The sequence below is a fragment of the Prosopis cineraria genome, unplaced genomic scaffold (assembly GCF_029017545.1).
Source record: "Prosopis cineraria cultivar Desert tree isolate PC_DT_omini unplaced genomic scaffold, ASM2901754v1 PC1, whole genome shotgun sequence".
Lineage (NCBI taxonomy): Eukaryota > Viridiplantae > Streptophyta > Magnoliopsida > Fabales > Fabaceae > Prosopis > Prosopis cineraria.
This window is the reverse complement of record NW_026555332.1, coordinates 42453747-42472603: the sequence shown is the minus strand read 5'-3', so window position 1 is coordinate 42472603 and position 18857 is coordinate 42453747. Positions and strand designations below refer to the sequence as shown.

Sequence of the window (18857 nt, the reverse complement as noted above, 5' to 3'; positions counted from 1 at the left end):
ACGAACTTGCTTATAATCTGTGTGTCGAATAAATTAAAATTATACTTTGAAACGGAGGGTGTACATTGGTTCAAGATGCATCGACCAACACCACTACCACAACAACATCAACTAGAAATGAATGAGACATTAGAAATATTCTTTTGCTGTGCCATCACGCGCGGTACTGCGAATTTTACCACATGGGAACCTTGCTTTTTTTCTTTTTTCTTTTTTCTTTTTTTTGGTAAAAGAGAGGCGGGGACCAATAAGATATATTAACTAAGAAAGTGGGGATTCAAATCCCATAAAATCGGTGAGCACTTGAGTCCTTAGATAAGGAGGGACTTCATCTGAGAAAGTGCCTCTTTTGCAAGACTGTCAGCGACTCTATTTTGATTTCTCTTGCACTTTTTTCTCTTGGGAATTCTCACATCCTTTGACACTGAAATAAATTCAAGCTTGTTTAGTTGAGTTAATCCACATAGGTAACCTTGCTTTTCAAATATAATTACTAATCAATATTGAATGATTTTTCTTTCAACATGGATGGATGAGAGTTAAGATTAGATAGAATATATGATATACATGTACAAGCAGCATGGGGCCTGTATGAAGAGTCTGGTGCATTGTTAAGTTAGAGGAATATGATTTGGAGAGAAAGTTAGAAAAGAACATTTTTCTCACCTCTTCTTTTCTTTTCTTTTTTTTTTTTCAATTGAAAATCAGAAACATGGATTTGAACTAAAACAAACATATTAAACAGATAGTCACCCTGTCGAGCATGTGACCTGCAAATGCCTCATTAATAACATTTTAATTGGTGTTGATCCATACTGTAGGTAACTAGCAAATTGCTAGAGTTGTGTCAGACTAAGGGCGTGTCTGATGTGGTGTAGGCCATCCCAAAAACCACGTTCCAGAACATGAAACTCGGAAGCAACCTTCCATGTTTACTCCAATGTAAGACGCACTTTTTCACATTTCGAAACATGGTTTTCGGGGAGGTGTATAGTGCTAAATTAGGCTAGCAAATTCTTATACTGGTAGTTGGTGAATGAAGCCAATAAATATGAAAATTGACTTGTTAAATCAGCTCATGACAGTTTCGTTGATATTACTTGATTGGCTCTCCCTTAGGGGGTTGTCGGAGGTTAGTGGAGTTAGATAAATAGGGGACCCTGCCAGCGAATAGAGGACCAAATTATGCTATTTGTATGGACTCCCATGTAGCCTTTTACTTAAGAAACAGGTAAATAGTGAATGAAGGCTTTTTTCCCCTAAGAAATAATGATGGCTAGTAATTAGTAATTATGAGAAGGGTAAATTAGAGGCACTCAAATAAAACGTGAGGGAGGGCATTTTTTCATAAAGTTAGAAAAGAATACAAAATTGTAGCTGTCTTTGGGATTAAGCTTCTACAACAAGACACTTCAATCCTTTAGGTGTCATGTTGGAGTTCTTCTGGAACCTGTAATTTTCAGCTTGTCTAGCGTCGGAGACTAAATGCTGCCTAAACATGGTAATGAAAGCTTCCACTCTCTCATTCAGTTCCTCCTTTGACAGCCGTGGTACCTCATCCTCCACCACCGCCTCTTCCTCCTCCTCCTTCTCATCTCTCTCATTCTGAAAATCCCTTGTCCAACACTGTTCTTTGTAGCAATCTTTTCCATCTTCTATTTCTTGAGAAAATTCACATGTCCTCTTCTTCCTTGTCTTGTCATTCTTCACTGCTTCAACAATGCCTTCATTTGCTGAGCTTCGAGGGCGCAGGGACATGAATACAATGGCTAAGAGGATGAGATTGAGGATAAGAAACACCCAGGCACGCCACTGCTCAACTTGAAAGCGTTTTAGACACACCATTAGAAGAACTGTACCTGCTGTGAACACTATTGTCTGTATTGTATCCTCCTCGTGCTCTGTCTCCTTGGCTTCTCTCTCACATTCCTGTTCTTCACCTCCATATTTAGGCTTCCTTCGATGTATGTATGAATTGGAGAGAAAGAGAAGCGGGGGGGGGGGGGAGAATGACGTTGGGTTTGCCAATGGAGTGGAGCTAGACTTGACCATATATATCGCTGGGGAAAAGAGAAAGTGAATCCTGTGTGCGGGAATGATTTGCTTAGTTGGTTATGTGAGGGATAGCAATATCCACTATGAGGGATAAAGTTGTAATGATGAGAGGACCTCACAGGAATCGGTGAGTGGTGTAAGCTGCTGAGGAGACAAGCGAACATAATACATACAAAGGCCTGCCGCTCTGCCACAACTGCTAAATATTCCATGTGCTCATCATTGCCAGCTCCTTAGGATTTTGTTTTGTTAGTCAGTCTATGTTTTGAGCTTGGCGTGCAAACCAATAACCACTAGCGCCATAGGAGTGATTGCCTCCTAGTGTTGGCGCGTGGCGATAATCACCCTTTCCCATTTAAAGTTACAGTAGTCATTGCACTCCCGAAATCTCTACTTTCTTTGAGTTTTTACCTTTTGATGTTGCCTTGAAAAAGAGTAAAGCAAATGGGCACAACGAAGAATTAATATCCCAGGAAAACCAGGTAGAAAAGTAGGGAAATCAGAATGTCATGAGCTGCTGATTGAAATTATTTTTATTTTATTATTTTAAAAATTAGTGTTTTATAAAACATATTCTGAAAATAAAATAATAATAAAATAAATATTTTTTTTCATTCTTCCTTATTTTACAGAACAATAATTACAAAACAACTACAAGTTATTTTCATTTTTTTATTCTCTAAAATAATATTTTATTTTTTTATTTTCTAAAATATTTTTTTAAAAATAAGTTACTAAACAAGATTTTTTGTTTTTTTGTTTTAGAGACCAAAAAAATATTCTTAAAACAGGTTTTCAAACAAGCTTTTAAAATCGAATTACTTGCAGGTGCTTTCTGAAAGAAAACAAGTTCTTTAGTGTTTTTCTTTTGGGCGAGGGAAAGGTGGTTCACAAAACGTCGCAGAGGTGGTGGAAGTAAGGATTATAACGTGACGGGCAAAGAGCACGCCTGATCCGCACAAACAATAACAGAAGACCCCACATGTCCTTTTGATATAAAGCTATGTTTCCTTCTTGCTTCATGCTAGTCTCCTCAAAAGCACTCAGTCAGAGTACATCCTAGATTCTTTCTCGATACAAAGGTTCGTGTCTTTCTGGCCATCTGCGATACGATCTTTCATCAGGAAATATCAATAAAATTTCTCTCTCTCTCTCTCGAATTTGGCTGTATGATTTGTTGCTGGAATATTTTCAAAATAAAAATTTTAAATTAAAGAGTTATATCTTTATAAATTAAAAAATATTTTATAAAAGATTAAGTAGAGAGTTATAATCATTAAGGTTATGTCTTTAAATTTTAAAAGTATCTTTAAAGAGTTATACAACTAAAAAAAATATCATATTAAAAGCATGTTTCTTTTTATAAAAAATTATTATAAATAACTTTTAATTAATATTTAATTATTAAATTATGTAGATTTATAAATTAATATAGGGATATTCATAAATTAACATAAGATTATTCATGAATCAATATAAAAGCTATGAATCAACATTGATTATTACTTTTAAAGAGAGTTGTATTATTTAAAAGGTATCACTCCAAGACATTATTTTAATAACTATAAATATCCATTACCATCACTCTAGGATAATTAAAAAGAGATTCATCAATTAAAATTCATTGTCCTTATTTTTTTGAGTGCAATGGGGATAAATTCAAATTATCACCTTGTAAAACTATTGTTGTCTTAACTTGAATCTTAGTAATACAAACCATACTTGATTTTTATTATATTATAAAAGAAATTCATCATCAACCCAACTTGCACATAAAAATTAAAAAAAGGTGAGAGTAAATTAAACCTAAAAAAAAGTGTTGTCCACACCTTAAAAATGATGTGTACAACTCTCTTCTTTATTTTTACCTCTTTTGTTCCCTGCCAACATTTATTATTGCTTTTTAAGAATTACATGTACCTATTTGAGGTTGAAAGTAAGACAGGAGTCAAGACTAGGTTGCAGCAGCCAAGTAGAAGAATTTGAATCCTTAACTTTTACAGTAATTGTAAATATGAAATGTGGGAATCATTTTAATTATTTTTCTTCGTTTCAGTTCGTCTTCTTTTCCTGAGCCATATTCATCTCCAGCGAGAAAAACATGTGGCTTTACACTAAAATTGTGCAATGACGACGCGAACCAAATTATCTTTATGTGATTTTTTTTCCCCAAAAAAAAAGGGCTATTCTTTCCTTTGATATGGTTTATTTACAAATATACCTACCAATTTCAGAAGTTGGAAAGAATTTTAGACATTAGAAAAGAAACAATTGAGAGAAGTGAGTCTTTAAATTTGGCGAGCTATAATATTGAGAAATAACGTTTGTTTCTATAACACTAAAAACGACTTAACTCTGCTGCATCGACTTCTTCAACTCGCAAATCTAGTTGGTCAGATTTGCTCATTCAATCAAATGTACTTTGTTATTTATTTTTTTAATGCATGCTTGTTTAATCTGTGACCCTAAATCATTTGATCCATACGAATTGAGCTGTCCTATCGCCCCTTTCGCAGTTCCATTTGTCACAATCCTTCCGTGGAAACCAACTCCGGCATCAATCATATGAACGTTCCCCCTTTGCATCCCACTCATCTTTCTAGAGTTGAACGGAATTACCATCAACATGCCAACGAGAGTGCATCCAACATAATGATAAAAGAAGTCACAGTGGAGGCACCCCAACGTACTGTCTCTCTGAACCCAAAAACAGTGCGGGTTTTGGAAATGGACTCAGCTTCCCTCCTCTGTGCCTCTGAACAGTTCATAGTAAATAAGTATTTATTTTTTATTTGTTAAAATAAAAAATTTATATAAGCTGTAAAAAATTTTAATAAATCTGTTCATTAGTTTTGACTGTCCAAAATTAATATTAATGATCTAAATTTAATATTAAAAATACAAAAAAATTAATATTAAGTTTTCACTGTCTAGCATGTATTTGAATAATTAATTTGTAAAAAATTTAATATTAAATGTGAATTATTCATATAAATTCTAGATTGTTCAGGCTGGTAAACATATTTATTAAACTTTTTTTACAATTTATATAAATTTTTTATTTTAATAAATATAAATAAAAAATAAAAAACATTAAATTTGAATAATTCAGATTTAATTTGGACAGCTCAAATATATCCTCTCCTCATGAAGGCATGGAGGGAAGTCGAGTCCTCCAGAAATTACCTTCTTACTATTACATATTTTGTTTTTTTTTTTTTTTTTAAAAACGGAATCGGGAAAGATTATCAGATTACTGGCCACGCCCTTGTTTAACATCCAAGAGAAGCATGCTGGCATTCTCATCATTTTCGACATCACCCAAATTAATTCAACCTTCAGCGCAGCCATATGCTTGAGAATATGTCGAGTCCATAAATTATTTCAAACGACAATCAGTAACATGTTAAATACAATCAGAATTCACAGGTTACAAAAAGAGTTATAAAACAAATTGCCTGCATCACGGCTGCAGGATTCATATTTGGTTTTGATCAAATTCAAAACAAACATAGCTCGCAAAAAGACATTTAAATCCGCGGTAAACGAGTTGGAAGATCTGCCGGAACATCAGCACTATCCTGCCATGTGAAGAAACAATTTTAGTACAGGCATCAAGGAAGTTAATAATGCCTGTAACCAACAAAAATTAAACCATAAAGACTATGCCAGCAAGCCAAAGCATCAGGGCCAGTTTGTTTAAAGATTAAAAATTTGATTTTAGTTGAGCAACTAAACATGAGAAAATTGCTCGGAGCATGTGTCAATTGTTGGAAGAACTCAAACTAAATACGAGGAATTCTGGTGGAAAAACAAAAACACTAAACATGAGGGATGTGTTGGAAAAACTCATTTCAATAAGTTATTTGGAAATAACTTATTAAAAAAAGCTAAAAATAGATTTTGCCCCCCAACAAAACCTTCATGATTAGTATAATGTTCTTCCAATAATTCGTGTTAAACTCAATTAAAATAAACAGGCCCTTAATCACATGAACAAGCCAAATCACTCTCCTATACTGAAGTAGAGCATGAATTCATTCTCTCGTGGTGTCTGTCGTTAACCGTTACTGTCAACAAAAAGAAAATGCCTCCATTTTTATAAATATTTCCGTGGTTTTATTTTATCTGGTTGCACCTATAAGCTATCGTATGCAAAATATATTGGATGAAGATACTACAGACCTAAGTCTGACGTCAAATTATATTTGAAGTGCTGACACTAATTTTCCATAAAAAACTTCCAAACTAGTCCTAGACCTCCTAGGAAGATAACTTTTATATACTTGATTCTTATTGGAGTAGAATTAGGGCCAGTTGTACCTTGAGATATCTTGTTAACATTCTTGTAGTACTGAAATTAAATCCCTGAACTGGTTCTCCTTTCGTTCGAGATGCATTAAGTTGCTTTCTGACTTGAGTGGCCAATGACTACATAAACATTTAAAAATAAAAATGTTTAGAGAAGAAGCATATCCAAGCAGAAAGAGACATAACAGCTAGAACATTGTATTTTACCACAAGGGTAAGAGCAAAGTATCTATTCACTTGTAGTCTTATTATACCCCTGATACCTTTAATTTCGGATGATTATCAAAAGTTAACTATTTATATATTTAACTGGAGAAATGAAAAATTATGATTCATGGCCCAATGTTTTAGTTGATAGACTACAAAAACTAAATCATATTGAAAAATGTTAAAATTAAACGTATAAACCTCAGGGTAAAAAAATTAAAACTTCTAAACAAATTATTGTTTTTTTCATGAAAGAAGTCTAACTTCTCTAAATGATTCTTCAAAGAATTCCCATTTCCCACATCAGTTTAATCCCTTTGTAATTTTTTCCGATCATTTGAAAGTTATCATCTTTCCTAGATGGAAAGAGTAACGCAGAATGTTTTTTAAATTTATCATATTTATTGGTAGTATACTTAATACTACATTTCTTAGTATGAATAAAAAGCTACAAGTCCAAATTATTGCTATCAATATCAAACACCATATATTTTCAAATTTCAATAAAATTATCTATGGACTGTATTAAAAATGAACATGATCTAGACTGTCAAAATTATGATATGTGATTTTTGTTCACTGTAACTCAAGTTCAATATTATACCAAATATTCTAGCCTTCCTTTTGTTTTCCCAAAAAAATAAATTTCAGCTTCTAGCATTGTCTTTCGGGGCAATTTTGACAGTTGATTTTATTTCCAAGGTTTTTTATTTTGATCATATGAAAAAGAATTTTTTTTACGACAACATTTTTTTTAAAGAAGGTGAAAGAGATTATATTCCACTCAAAAAATTATATCAATATTAATTTGCAAAAAGGTTCTAAAATCCTTTAGTTCATAGCATTATATTTGTTAAGTGTTAATAGCAGGAGAAGTATCATTTGTTATTTCAAAAAGTATTTTTAAAGAAAGGAAAAACTTATATACCTAGCTTTATATATTTAAAATGTTTGTTTCTAATTAAATCAAGGCATGTGTATTGTTTATAGATATTTATTCTATAAAAACTCTTGTTATTAATATTACTAACACATCAAAATCTATTCATTTTGATTTGATTGGAAAAATATATATTAAGCATGTAAGGCTATGTATCCAAGTCTTTCCCGATAAAGAATCTAGCATGCAATCTTCTTGACAATTAAATTTATAATCCGGAGAAAAGTGAAAACTAGCGCTTTACTTCACACATTAAATTGGCAAGGTGCTATAAGAGTCATATTTCATTTATTAATGCATACCTTTCCCAGCTCCACTCCCCACTGGTCAAAAGAATTGATGCCCCATATGAAACCTTCTACAGCAATTCTGTGCTCATAAATTGCCAATAACTGGAAACACAGAGGAGAGATGATAGTAAGTCCAAGAACACAATTTGCATGACTATGGGACACATTGCAAGAAAGGTATGTACTATGTTATTAAGATCTAGTGCATGCATCATGATCAAAGACTAGCGCCATAAAGATTTTTAAGAAACTTGACCAAATTGCTCAGGCATTCCAGACTCTCATCTGAAAGGCACAAGCATGCCAAGTCAGAATAATCAAAATTTTCTGGATAAAATTATTCACAAGACTGGGGATGTGGGGAAACAATATAAATTTGGTGGAGGAAAACAATTCAGTGCTTTAATCCATCCATCAAATGGAAATTGGTATTCTAGTAATACAAAGGTTAGAAGTTATAACTTGAGGAATGAGAATCACAAATAAGCATGATGCTGAATGAGATGAAAGGATCCTAAATGGAATTTCATTGCATGATGGGTTGTCATCCAACGCAGAACTCATGTTTGAAGAGGCATCTTCGGTTATGTCATGAAAGCATTCAGTGGATACCAAAAGGAAAATCAGTTAAGAGTCCAGCATTTTATATTTTCCACCCACATGTTTTTCTCTAGTACTCAAGTAACAAAAGAAATTTTAATTGGATGTTTGGTATAAGGAAAAAATGCTTTCTAGAAAGGAAAAGGGAAATGTATCTAGAAAGAAAATGGCATAGATGCATTTCCCATTTCCTTTCTTGAAAGCATTTTTCAATAAACCAAACATGCACTAAAGCTCCCCAAGCAGAAGAGATGTTCTCAATTTTCATGGGAGATTCCATGCCAAACATGAGGAAGGACATGCAAAGTTAAGTAAGGTGAGGAACAGACTAGACTTGCAGCTTTGTAAGACAAGTGTCATATTGCTAATATGGCACATCAAATAGATAATACAACATATGATTTGCCCTACCTTTCTCAGAGGTAAGGGCATCAGTCAGATAAAACTTTAACTTTCGGCTATGAGAACACAGGCAATTCTTAAGAGCCTTCCATCAATTCTAAATAATTTCCTTTTCTTTCTATTGAGGGCACTCTTTATTCAAATATTCAAATTCAAAAAAAAAAAAAAGTCACAAGCTCGAGGATCTCAAACCTGTCCAATATTATAAGCATTCAGTGATGGAAGCAAAAGGCTGAGAGAAGGGCGATTGCCAGAGAATGTCTACCATAGAAATAGTCAAGGGTAAGGAGGACCACTTATCAATCTATAATGCAAAAAGTAGCACAAAAACATATGAGAAATCACCTTGTGAGGAATAAGATGCGGATCAACATTCTCTTTTTGCAACTGCTCTGCGGTCTACAAGATATTGATGGTTAATTATGTACCTCTAGAAAATCAAATAATGCGAGTATAATATTAATATAGCCCACGACTGGATAAAACTTAACATGTTCTCTGCCATCCATGCTGTCTCATTAACTTTGAGAGTAATGCCACTTCACGCAAAGACTATAGTAAAAAAAAAAAAAATTAAAAAGGAAGGATCCTTAATTTTTAGCAAGAAGATAAGGTTAATCTAATTTTTTTATTTGGAATTTAATCATTGGAAGTAATCACAAATGTCATCACTAGTGCCAGTTTCTTTTTTCTTCCCTTGTTTGCTGCTAGTTCTCTAAAAAATGACATTTGGATGCTTTACAACTTCCATAAGAGAAAAGAGAAGAAGCGTACCTTTCCATTTGCAAGGGCATCTGGTTGTGCAAAGAAGTTGGACATTAGCTCATCATGGTTGCTCACAACCTCACCTTCAGAAGAAGAAAGCAAGCAAAGAATCATTTCATTGGTCAAAAACCAAAATATCAAAATAGAAACATTAAACAAGCCACCATCCATGATACATTTGATTATGGAAATAGAGGTCTTCAGCCCCTAAAAAAAAAAAAATCAGAAATAGAGGTCTCACCTTTCAGGTAAACTGGTTGTTGACTTTTCACAGCTCCAACAAAATCACAAGGAACAATGCGCCCCTGCAAGCAAGGAGATGATGTGTCATTCAACAATCAAACCCCCGGGGAGTTCATTGATACTGAGAACTAAGAATCTAACTTCCGCATATATTAATGAAAGAACCAGAAAGGAAATGAGGTACATGTTACAGAATGATCATCACCATCTGGAAGATGGTATTATATTTTGTATTCTTTCATAAGAGAAAATTGTTCAATATATAAAGACTTTGTTCAGTGAAAAGCACAACTCAAAAATTTCTAAAACCTAAATATCCACCATTAAAGGTAAATATGGTCATTTACAATAATCGATTCCCCAAAACGGTGGAAACTCAAAGCATCCAATAACATGGTTTATTCTGGCTTATGACAAGATACCCTGCATGACTGAATCTGAATATAAACCAAGCAAGCCTTTATGACTACAATTGGAGCAAATCATTGAATGTTATAGGGATGACTGGAACTAGTTAAAATAAAGTCAAGTTATGAATGCAGTGAGTACACATATCACTTGGGAAGTTGATGCAAATGTGCTTATAAAGTGGGGGTTTGATAGAAGAAAACTGGACAACAAAAGATGTTGAAAAACCTATGAATACTTTCAAATGTGAAAGAGGGTTAAAGAAGGGGTCGATTTATATATATTAGCATTGTCAATTATAGTGTTTTATGTATATTTTCAGCCCAAAAAATAATATATTTAACATGTGTAAATCATCATCTTCATTAATAAAATAATTTAGGAAGTTGACATCAAAAAAAGGCTTTTCTCTTCACCACATCCTGATCAAGAGTTTCAGTTAAGATTAAAAAAATTCAAGCATACAATAACAACAACAACAACAAGAAGAAGCCTTATCCCACTAGGTGGAGTCGCTATATGGATTATATAATCCCATTGTACTCTATCATTTAATAAGCTTTTACAAATATTGTTCATTAAAGGTTTTGATCAACAACTTCCAAAAGTATTCGTTTCGGTCTTCCTCTACCCTTCTTAATAAGGCTCAAAGTTATCTATTCCACTCTCCTTATAGGTGCCTCTTGTGGTCTTCTTTGTACATGTCCAAATCACCTCAAACAATTTTCTATCATTTTTCCTTCAATAAGAGCGATCCCTACTTTTCTTGTATGCACTCATTTCGGACTTTATCTGATATCAAAGCAATCAAATCACTGCTTGACTGATATGAACCTAGGTGGCAGCCATCTAGGATGCCGCCTAGGTTCACATCATTGACTAAGGGGCAGTGAATAGCCGGTTCTAACCATATTTTTCTTTAAATCCCTCAGACAAGTAACAAATCACTTTAACAGCCCACCAAAGTTTATTAAAAGAGAGAACAAACTAAATTCCACACGCTAGCTAGAAGTCTACAGCACAGAAATCTGGGCATAAATACAAAATAATGCTTGCAGTGTCAAATTAACTTGCCACGGTTATCAAGAATCAACATTGTCTTGTAGCTGATACTAATACTAACCATTTAAAACAAAAAAATCCTAGACAAGTAATAATAGCACTTTAACAGCCCACCAAAGTTTAACGCAAATCTTTCCAGGTCAGATAGGGATGAGTGTAGATGACCTGGTGTATGAGTTGATAAAAGCTGTGCTGCCCATTAGTTCCTGGTTCACCAAAATCAATTTCACCAGCTTCAAATGGTAAAGGAACACCATCAATTGATACCCCCTTTCCATTACTTTCCATGCTAACCTATATAAAACATTAGGGAATCTATAAGAAAAGAAAGAAAATTAAAATTTTTTAAAACAAATGTCTGATGCCCTGAGCACAAGGTTGTGACCAACATGCCTGTTGAATGTGTGGGGCAAACTTCTCCAGGGCTTGAGAGTAAGGTAAGATAGCCTGAAAGAGCACAAGTTTCAAATCAATAATGACAGTTAAGAATGATGGAACCTAAGGAGCAAAACTACTCACTCTGGCAGGATATCCAAGAAATGAAACATTCCATACGCTCAACAATCCCAGAAGCACCTGCAGGGTAGACAAAGAACATGTTATCATGAACTTGATCAAGCAACATCTCTAATACCCAAGATATGTTCAGGTAAGTAAGAAATCTGCAGTGAGTTAAATTCCAATCCACCTCTACACACTACACGTTATCACTTCTCATCATATATTTTAGAGATGAGCCCAAGATAATCCAATTGAAGAATTAAATGGGTTTAATGGAGAGACTTATATATTTTGAAAAATAGCTGATTTATAAAGACATGCAATCCAGAACTGCAGTGTGATTCTAAACTTGAAATTATGAGACGTGAAATATTTTAATGTTTCATGGTCAAAAGCAATGGTGTGATTCAAATGACAAAGATAAAAGGAAAGTGAGATGTCATTATTGTTGGTTCTCACAGGCAAGTTATGAAGGAAAGAAGTCGTTGGCGATTCTCCTGTACCGTTTTTGCCAACAATAATAAATCTTTCCAGGGGCTTATTCAATGCTGGTACCACATGAGCTAAAAAACATTGGCATATTGATGCATGAACGTGCAGGAAATCACGGATGATGCAAATAAATACAAAAATACAGATTAAACCCAGGGTACTCACAGGTATATTTCTTTCAAAAGGTTCTGAAAGTGTATGTTGATCAATGCAGGATGCTCCCTTTAAAAACCTTGAGGAAAGAAATACATCATATACAAATCACATATATAAACAAAAATCATTTCTCTTACTCCCTATAAAAAGTAAAAACACTCAAGATAGAAATAGAAGGAATATTCTTTACTTTCTCTGAAACGATTTGACTAAAAAGAATAGCATTTTATATAAGATAGAAATATTTATAGGCTGTCCAAACTATATAATTATTATAATTGATCACAAGAAGAAATTTTCCATATGATTTTTTGTCTACTATAGGCTACAGCTCCACCATCAAGAAGATGCAGGAAACTATCCAAATACATTAGGAACGGGAGCATTGTGCCACTTTTGTTGTTCTAAATTAAGTCACAGGAGCATATGAATAGGAAGAAGCCTTTTCTATGTTATCCATGTCTTGTATGCAGCTGCTTCTTTCTCATGCAACTTATGTTTCTTTACTGAAAAGAATGACGCAGAATGAAGTCTGTTTAATCCATGATGCTTCCAAGGGTGCATCAGACAATATGCAGCAAGAGTTTAAATGAATTAAGCTAGAACTAGGATGGTTATCCTTCAAATTAAGAGAATCATACTGACACTTCCAACAAGAGGAACCAAAAAACTTACTTTTCAATTACTGAGAAACCATATTGTAGAGATAATGGCAACACTCCAACAGCACTACAAACTGCAAGCAGCATTTCAGATAGGAATCAGAATAAAATATGTACAAACACTTCAAAATTTGACTCATAAAGAAATGAAATGAGCAGAGAGAGAGAGAGAGAGAGAGACTATACCACTATACCGGCCACCAACCCAGTCCCAAAATGCAAAAGCATTATTTGGGTCAATGCCAAATTTCTCCACAAGCTGCACCAGAAATTAAAGATCAACAAGAGAGAGATTGAAGGTTAAAAAAAGTTAATGAGCTTACAAAAACACAAAAACAAAAATAATACAAGGAAGTGAATATATAACAAAGCTTAGCTAGCTTATACCAATACATCAAAAAAATGGCAGTACCGTGAGATTTGTACTGACTGCCACCATATGCTTTGCTATGGCAGAGGGCCTGAAAGAAATGGAATTATCAGCCAATTTTCAAACCAATATCACATTCATTTTATATCCCCCTTCCCCCTTTTCTATCTTAAAAAAAAAAATCTATGAACACATTTTCAAGATACCAATAGGGATGCATAAGAAACAGATGACTAGGTCTAAAAGGTAAAATATCATACAAATGGAAGGAAAGAGCAGGACACCAAAATAGCCTTTAGCCTTGATGAACTAATAGTCTTAATACTACAGTTACCCTAGGGCAGATGAAATCCATTCCCTGAGTGTTCGTGCATTCAACATCGTTTCAGCAGTTGTGAAAGTCTTTGAAACAACCACAACTACAGCAAAGAAAGAAAAAAATTTCCATCAATATCAGACATACATAAGATACAATTTTCATAACTTGCTGAATAAATACAAGTGGTGTAAAAGAAATATTCATTTATCTACCTAGGGTAGTTTCTGGATTCAATCCTGTGACATTCCTAGCAACATCAATTGGATCAACATTTGCAAGACTGCATATTGAAATGAAAAAAATGAACAGGTTAATCTTAAAAAATAGTTTAGTTTTCCAAAGTACGTAATTTAAGTAAGATAAAATTATTACTGCACTATCACATACACGGAATATAAACCCTTGTAGACACACATGCTTGTAGCAAATATGCAAGGCACATCTCTAATCAGAGCCGTCCAGTATCATTGTTCCCTTGAACAAGGATCATGCAATACCTCTCAACCATTAGACAGCCAACTTTACACTCATTTACAGACACATTTACATGCATTGATTCACAAGTTTCAAAAATAATCAGCACTCGGTAAATTATGAAATATCATATGAATGAAACTTCTGAAAACAGCCCTTCTACAGATTAAAGTTAGCCTTGTGATCAAAGTAGGGGGGAAATCCTTAAAAGCTTGAGCATGCAGACTCAAAATTAAAACCACTCAGGTCGTTTATGTGATATAAAAGACCAGACTTTGAAAACCACAGTAACAAAATAACTTACAAGCGTAGCTGACGACCTCTTGCAGATTCAATAGCTTCAGGATCTATAAGATACCATAAATATATATTCAACAATTCTTGTTTTAAGATAAGGTCAATGACATGTACATGTGGTCAAAGAAATATTAATATACAGACAACCCAAGAGAATGGTAGGGCTGCGATAAGAGACTGGTAAACATTCACCGACCTGTTTGAAGAGCAGTGTGCACAAACAATGGACCTAAGAAGCTGCCTCCAATACCAATTGCAACAACATCCTTCAAAGCCTTTCCTGTAGCTCCAACCTACAAAAGATAAAAATGCACAATACTCTCGAGTTCCATAATTTTCCATGTGGTGACAAAATGTAGTGGTAGATTACCCAAGATCCACTGCGGACCCTCTCAGAGAATTCTTGGATCTTATCCAGAACTTTCCAAACTTCTGGAATGACATTCTTTCCATCACTCTGCATAACAGCATCCCTTGGTGCACGAAGGGCTACATGAAGCACTGATCTATTCTCTGTGCTGTTTATCTGAAAGTCCAGTAGAAGGTGCACAAGAATTAATAAGTCAGGCAATTTAGAACCTGAATCCACTGTGTATATATATATATATATATCACTAGTATTCAGCAGAGTTACGATGTATGGAGCATTCAAGGCAAGATTTTCAGACATCAGACATCTTTTTGAAATCTAGTAAAAACCTTTCATTCAAAAAAAGAAAAAGGAAAAGAATTGTGTTAATATGGAGAGGTGTAAAATAGGTGCACTTGAGACTAGTTATATATGTACATAACCACTTACATGTTCCCCGCTGTACATGCTGTTAATCTTTTGTTTCAAAGATGCAGCCTATATAACAGCACAACCAACAATAATCAGAGGGTAGTATATCAGTATGGCATTTGACTTTTGGTTTAAAAGAACCGACCACACAAGTGCTAAAAAATAAATTAAGCTCTTGAGATCACTAGATGCAACGAACTGACCTCAGCCAATTTAAGGAGTTTATTCATTGTTTCAAGAGTAGCCTGTTGCCTTGAGTAATCCAACAGAATTCCATCAAACTCACTACAGAGGCAAAGTATGCCAAAGTCAGATATTCACCATAATCCAAGTTTTTGGGTGTTCTTAACATTTGAAAATGATATTTTTATCCTAATCTTTTAACATTATTAAATCATCAAAATTGCAGGCTCTTTATTTCATTGCTACGAGTTCTAAAACATATAATAGCATAGTGATTATATATAAGCATCATACACTGCCATTGATTCACATCTTTTGACATCACCCAATAGATCACGTAAATGGGTCTTTTTTATCTCATCAACATGGGCCTGGAAAAAATGAGCAGTTGTTAATAGTATTTTTCACAGCAGTTCAACATATTACATGTGAAAGAAGCATTATCCCAGTTACCTTCAACTCTTCCCAAGGTTGAGAGTCACTAATGAGAGTGGAGGAAGCCATTTGAAAAAACTATCACTAGCCAGCACCAAGAAGTGCCGCCAACTTAATATACTGTTTACCCAACTGTATCAAATTTTTCAATGTTTATACGATCTATCATTATTCACAAGTGTCTAAAGACAAAGTAATAAGATAAGAAATTAATCAATTAACATTTTACAAAAATGAATGCTTCAAAAAAGTTTAGTGCAGATAAATAGTTGTATGTTGTATTCTATTCTAGATAAGTCAAGACTTAAAAATGTTGCAGCGGTTTTCTAGAGCTGGAAGAGTGTATTGCCACACAACGCCAATCAAAAGCAAACCGAAGTATCCTCAGTTTACAGATAATCTAATAGACACTCAAATTGTTAAAAAAAAAAAAAACAATCGTTGATTATTCAAACACCATGCACATTTAACAAATTCACAATCAACAAGACTCCTTTAGCGCAGCAAGAAGCATGATGGATGAGGTTTTCTTAAAATTTTTAGTTACTCCAAATGCATGACTAAATTCATAATAAAAAAATAATAATTAAAAAAAATCGTTGATCATTCAAACACCAAGCACATTTAACTAATTCATAATCAACAAAACTCCTTTAGCGCAGCAGGATGCATGATGGATGAGGTTTTCTTAAAAATTTTAGTTACTCCATATGCATGACTAAATCCCAAGACAGTCCAAAAATATGTATTCAAACTGGGGGAAAAACAATCAGATGCAGAACCGTGTTCCTTGGAGCAAATTATCAAGCATCAGTTGTGCAATGAACATCCAATTAAGTAATAATGAAAATTAGGTGCATTAAATCTAAAATGGATTTGCATAAGCATACACAATATCAAGTGAGCACCGAGTCATCGTGTGAACAGCTTTTTTACATCAAAATCAACCAAATGCTAACACCCATGAGGAATCACACAAACTGATATGTAAGCTAGTTCTAATAGTTACACAGACCAAATCTTGGTCAGATAATCCGGGAATATTAACAGCCAAATAACAAAGAAGTGAATGGATCGTAAGAGAACAAAGGCAAAAGACTTAAATTCCAAGCATATAAGAACACGCCTCGCATCACTTAACTACCTAACATTATTCTATGAACTTATATTAAGCCGAGCCTTCAAATCAAATCAAACCTATTCTTGACCGCACAAACTCCAATATCAGCATCCATAAATCACACTGAGATAACAATCGCTGAATTTAGCTGTTACCAATTCAGAATCCAAAAACTTAATCTGATTTAGAAGCCATTTCCAACTCATATAGCATCCACTCCTAATGCAGAGAAACAAACAAACAGTCGGCGAAAAACAACGTTGAAGAATATGCGAAAACTTGGATTTTCAGCAAAGTTAAGCACAAATAAGAACCCAACCGATTGCCTTTATCGGATTAATCTCGAGCCAGCGTATACATAGTGAAACCGAGATTCAGAAACTAAATACGCATTGCACGCAGCTTCCAGCAGTTGTGCGTAGCAACGATTGGTTTGTATAGAATTTGAGTAATCGTTTTATAACAGGAAAGAAAGACAATATGCTGAGAGAGAAAATGCTCGAGAAGAATATAAGATGGTTGATGAGAGGAGATGGTCCGACTTTACCAATAGTATCACGAAAACGATGGTGGCATCAGCTTCTGCGGGCGGAGGGCAGCTTGAAGCGAGTGATTAGAGTCACCTATGGTGGCACCTAGCACACTGATTATGTGGCGGCTCGCTGAATTGCACAATTCAGCGTCGGTTTCGACGCCACGTGGCAGATCCAGCACATTTATGCTTGCAATAGTGCTAGGTAACTAAACGCATTTATGTACAAAGTCTAAAAAATGACTACCATTATGTTAGCCAAAAAAGAGAAAAAGAAAATAAAAACATAACTACAATTATAAATATAATTATTTATTTATTATAAACTTTATTTCTATTAATTAATATATTCATAAATAATTATGATTTTTAAATTATTAATACATCAATATAATATAGAACTTATATTAATTTTTACTATTCACTAACCGTAAACAATTTTATCATCAGCTATGTTCAATTAAATGTAAATAGCAGGTTGGCAAAAAAATGCAAATAGCAGATTTCACTTTACCCCGCACTCTCATTTGTAAAAATCATCTATGATTGGGCTATCAAAAAAACAATCATCTGCGATTAATACAACGAATTTAGGAGAGAATGAGAAGAAAAGTTTGGTCCCTATATTCTTTCCATAAGTTCTTCTCAAGACATGCAGTGCATTTATTTCCTAGCCCGGAGATGAGCTGCTGCCTAAAAGGATATGCACTAACAATATGAGCTTAAACAGGATTGAACTCGTCACCTTCCACTTATAAAGTAGTTTTACATATCACTCTATTACAAGGCTGTTGGTGAGATGAGTTGCTTCTTACCGAGACCAAAAAATCTTGTGAAAAGATATTAGTCATAACAAATAAGACATGTGAGAAAAAGATTAGCAGGATTAAAATCTAATTCAAATTGGCTAACAAACCTAATAAGCTGTGAATCACTATCTTAACTAATCTAATTAAGCGTTTTGGACAAACCGATTTGACTGAATTTTATGTTTTTTCGTTCTTAAATACTGAGTTTAAGAAAACCAGAGATTACAAATAGCACAATTCGTCATATTTGTGTTTTAGTAACTATTATGTTGGATTAGGGTGGTTTATATATGAATGTTTTATTTACTTATAATTTAATATTTTTATTTAAATATTACCTTTTTTAAGTTATATGAAATTTTTTTATATATTTAATTAAATTATATTATTTTAATTATAATTAGGTTGCCTTTATTTGAACCATTAACCTTTAATCAATTGAA

The 18857-nt window shown here is 33.8% G+C and overlaps 2 protein-coding genes across 9 annotated transcripts; both read right to left on the bottom strand.

Moving 5' to 3' along the window:
- Window positions 1–1321: 1321 nt before the first annotated feature.
- Window positions 1322–2052, bottom strand: LOC129301801 (uncharacterized). Its single transcript, XM_054940408.1, has one exon. It carries the CDS (start codon window positions 2050–2052, stop codon window positions 1390–1392), a length of 663 nt encoding a protein of 220 aa, XP_054796383.1. The 3' UTR covers window positions 1322–1389.
- A 3355-nt stretch (window positions 2053–5407) lies between these two features.
- Window positions 5408–17760, bottom strand: LOC129315516 (glucose-6-phosphate isomerase, cytosolic). Of its 8 annotated transcripts, none has more exons than XM_054959292.1 (25): window positions 17393–17585; window positions 17151–17292; window positions 15972–16085; window positions 15813–15889; window positions 15539–15620; window positions 15354–15401; window positions 14925–15080; window positions 14751–14847; window positions 14562–14604; window positions 13996–14063; window positions 13799–13883; window positions 13507–13555; window positions 13281–13353; window positions 13108–13168; window positions 12442–12508; window positions 11803–11859; window positions 11677–11730; window positions 11449–11577; window positions 9812–9875; window positions 9580–9653; window positions 9151–9204; window positions 8998–9066; window positions 7816–7905; window positions 6379–6486; window positions 5408–5636 (listed from the first exon to the last, which is right to left on the bottom strand). In XM_054959292.1, exons 3-25 carry the CDS (start codon window positions 16020–16022, stop codon window positions 5586–5588), a joined length of 1707 nt encoding a protein of 568 aa, XP_054815267.1. In that variant the 5' UTR covers window positions 16023–16085; window positions 17151–17292; window positions 17393–17585; the 3' UTR covers window positions 5408–5585. The 8 variants fall into 8 exon arrangements, with proteins under 8 accessions (XP_054815267.1, XP_054815284.1, XP_054815241.1 ...); XM_054959309.1 differs by having other exon boundaries at window positions 17229–17292; XM_054959266.1 differs by lacking the exons at window positions 17151–17292; window positions 17393–17585 and adding an exon at window positions 17621–17760.
- Window positions 17761–18857: the final 1097 nt, after the last annotated feature.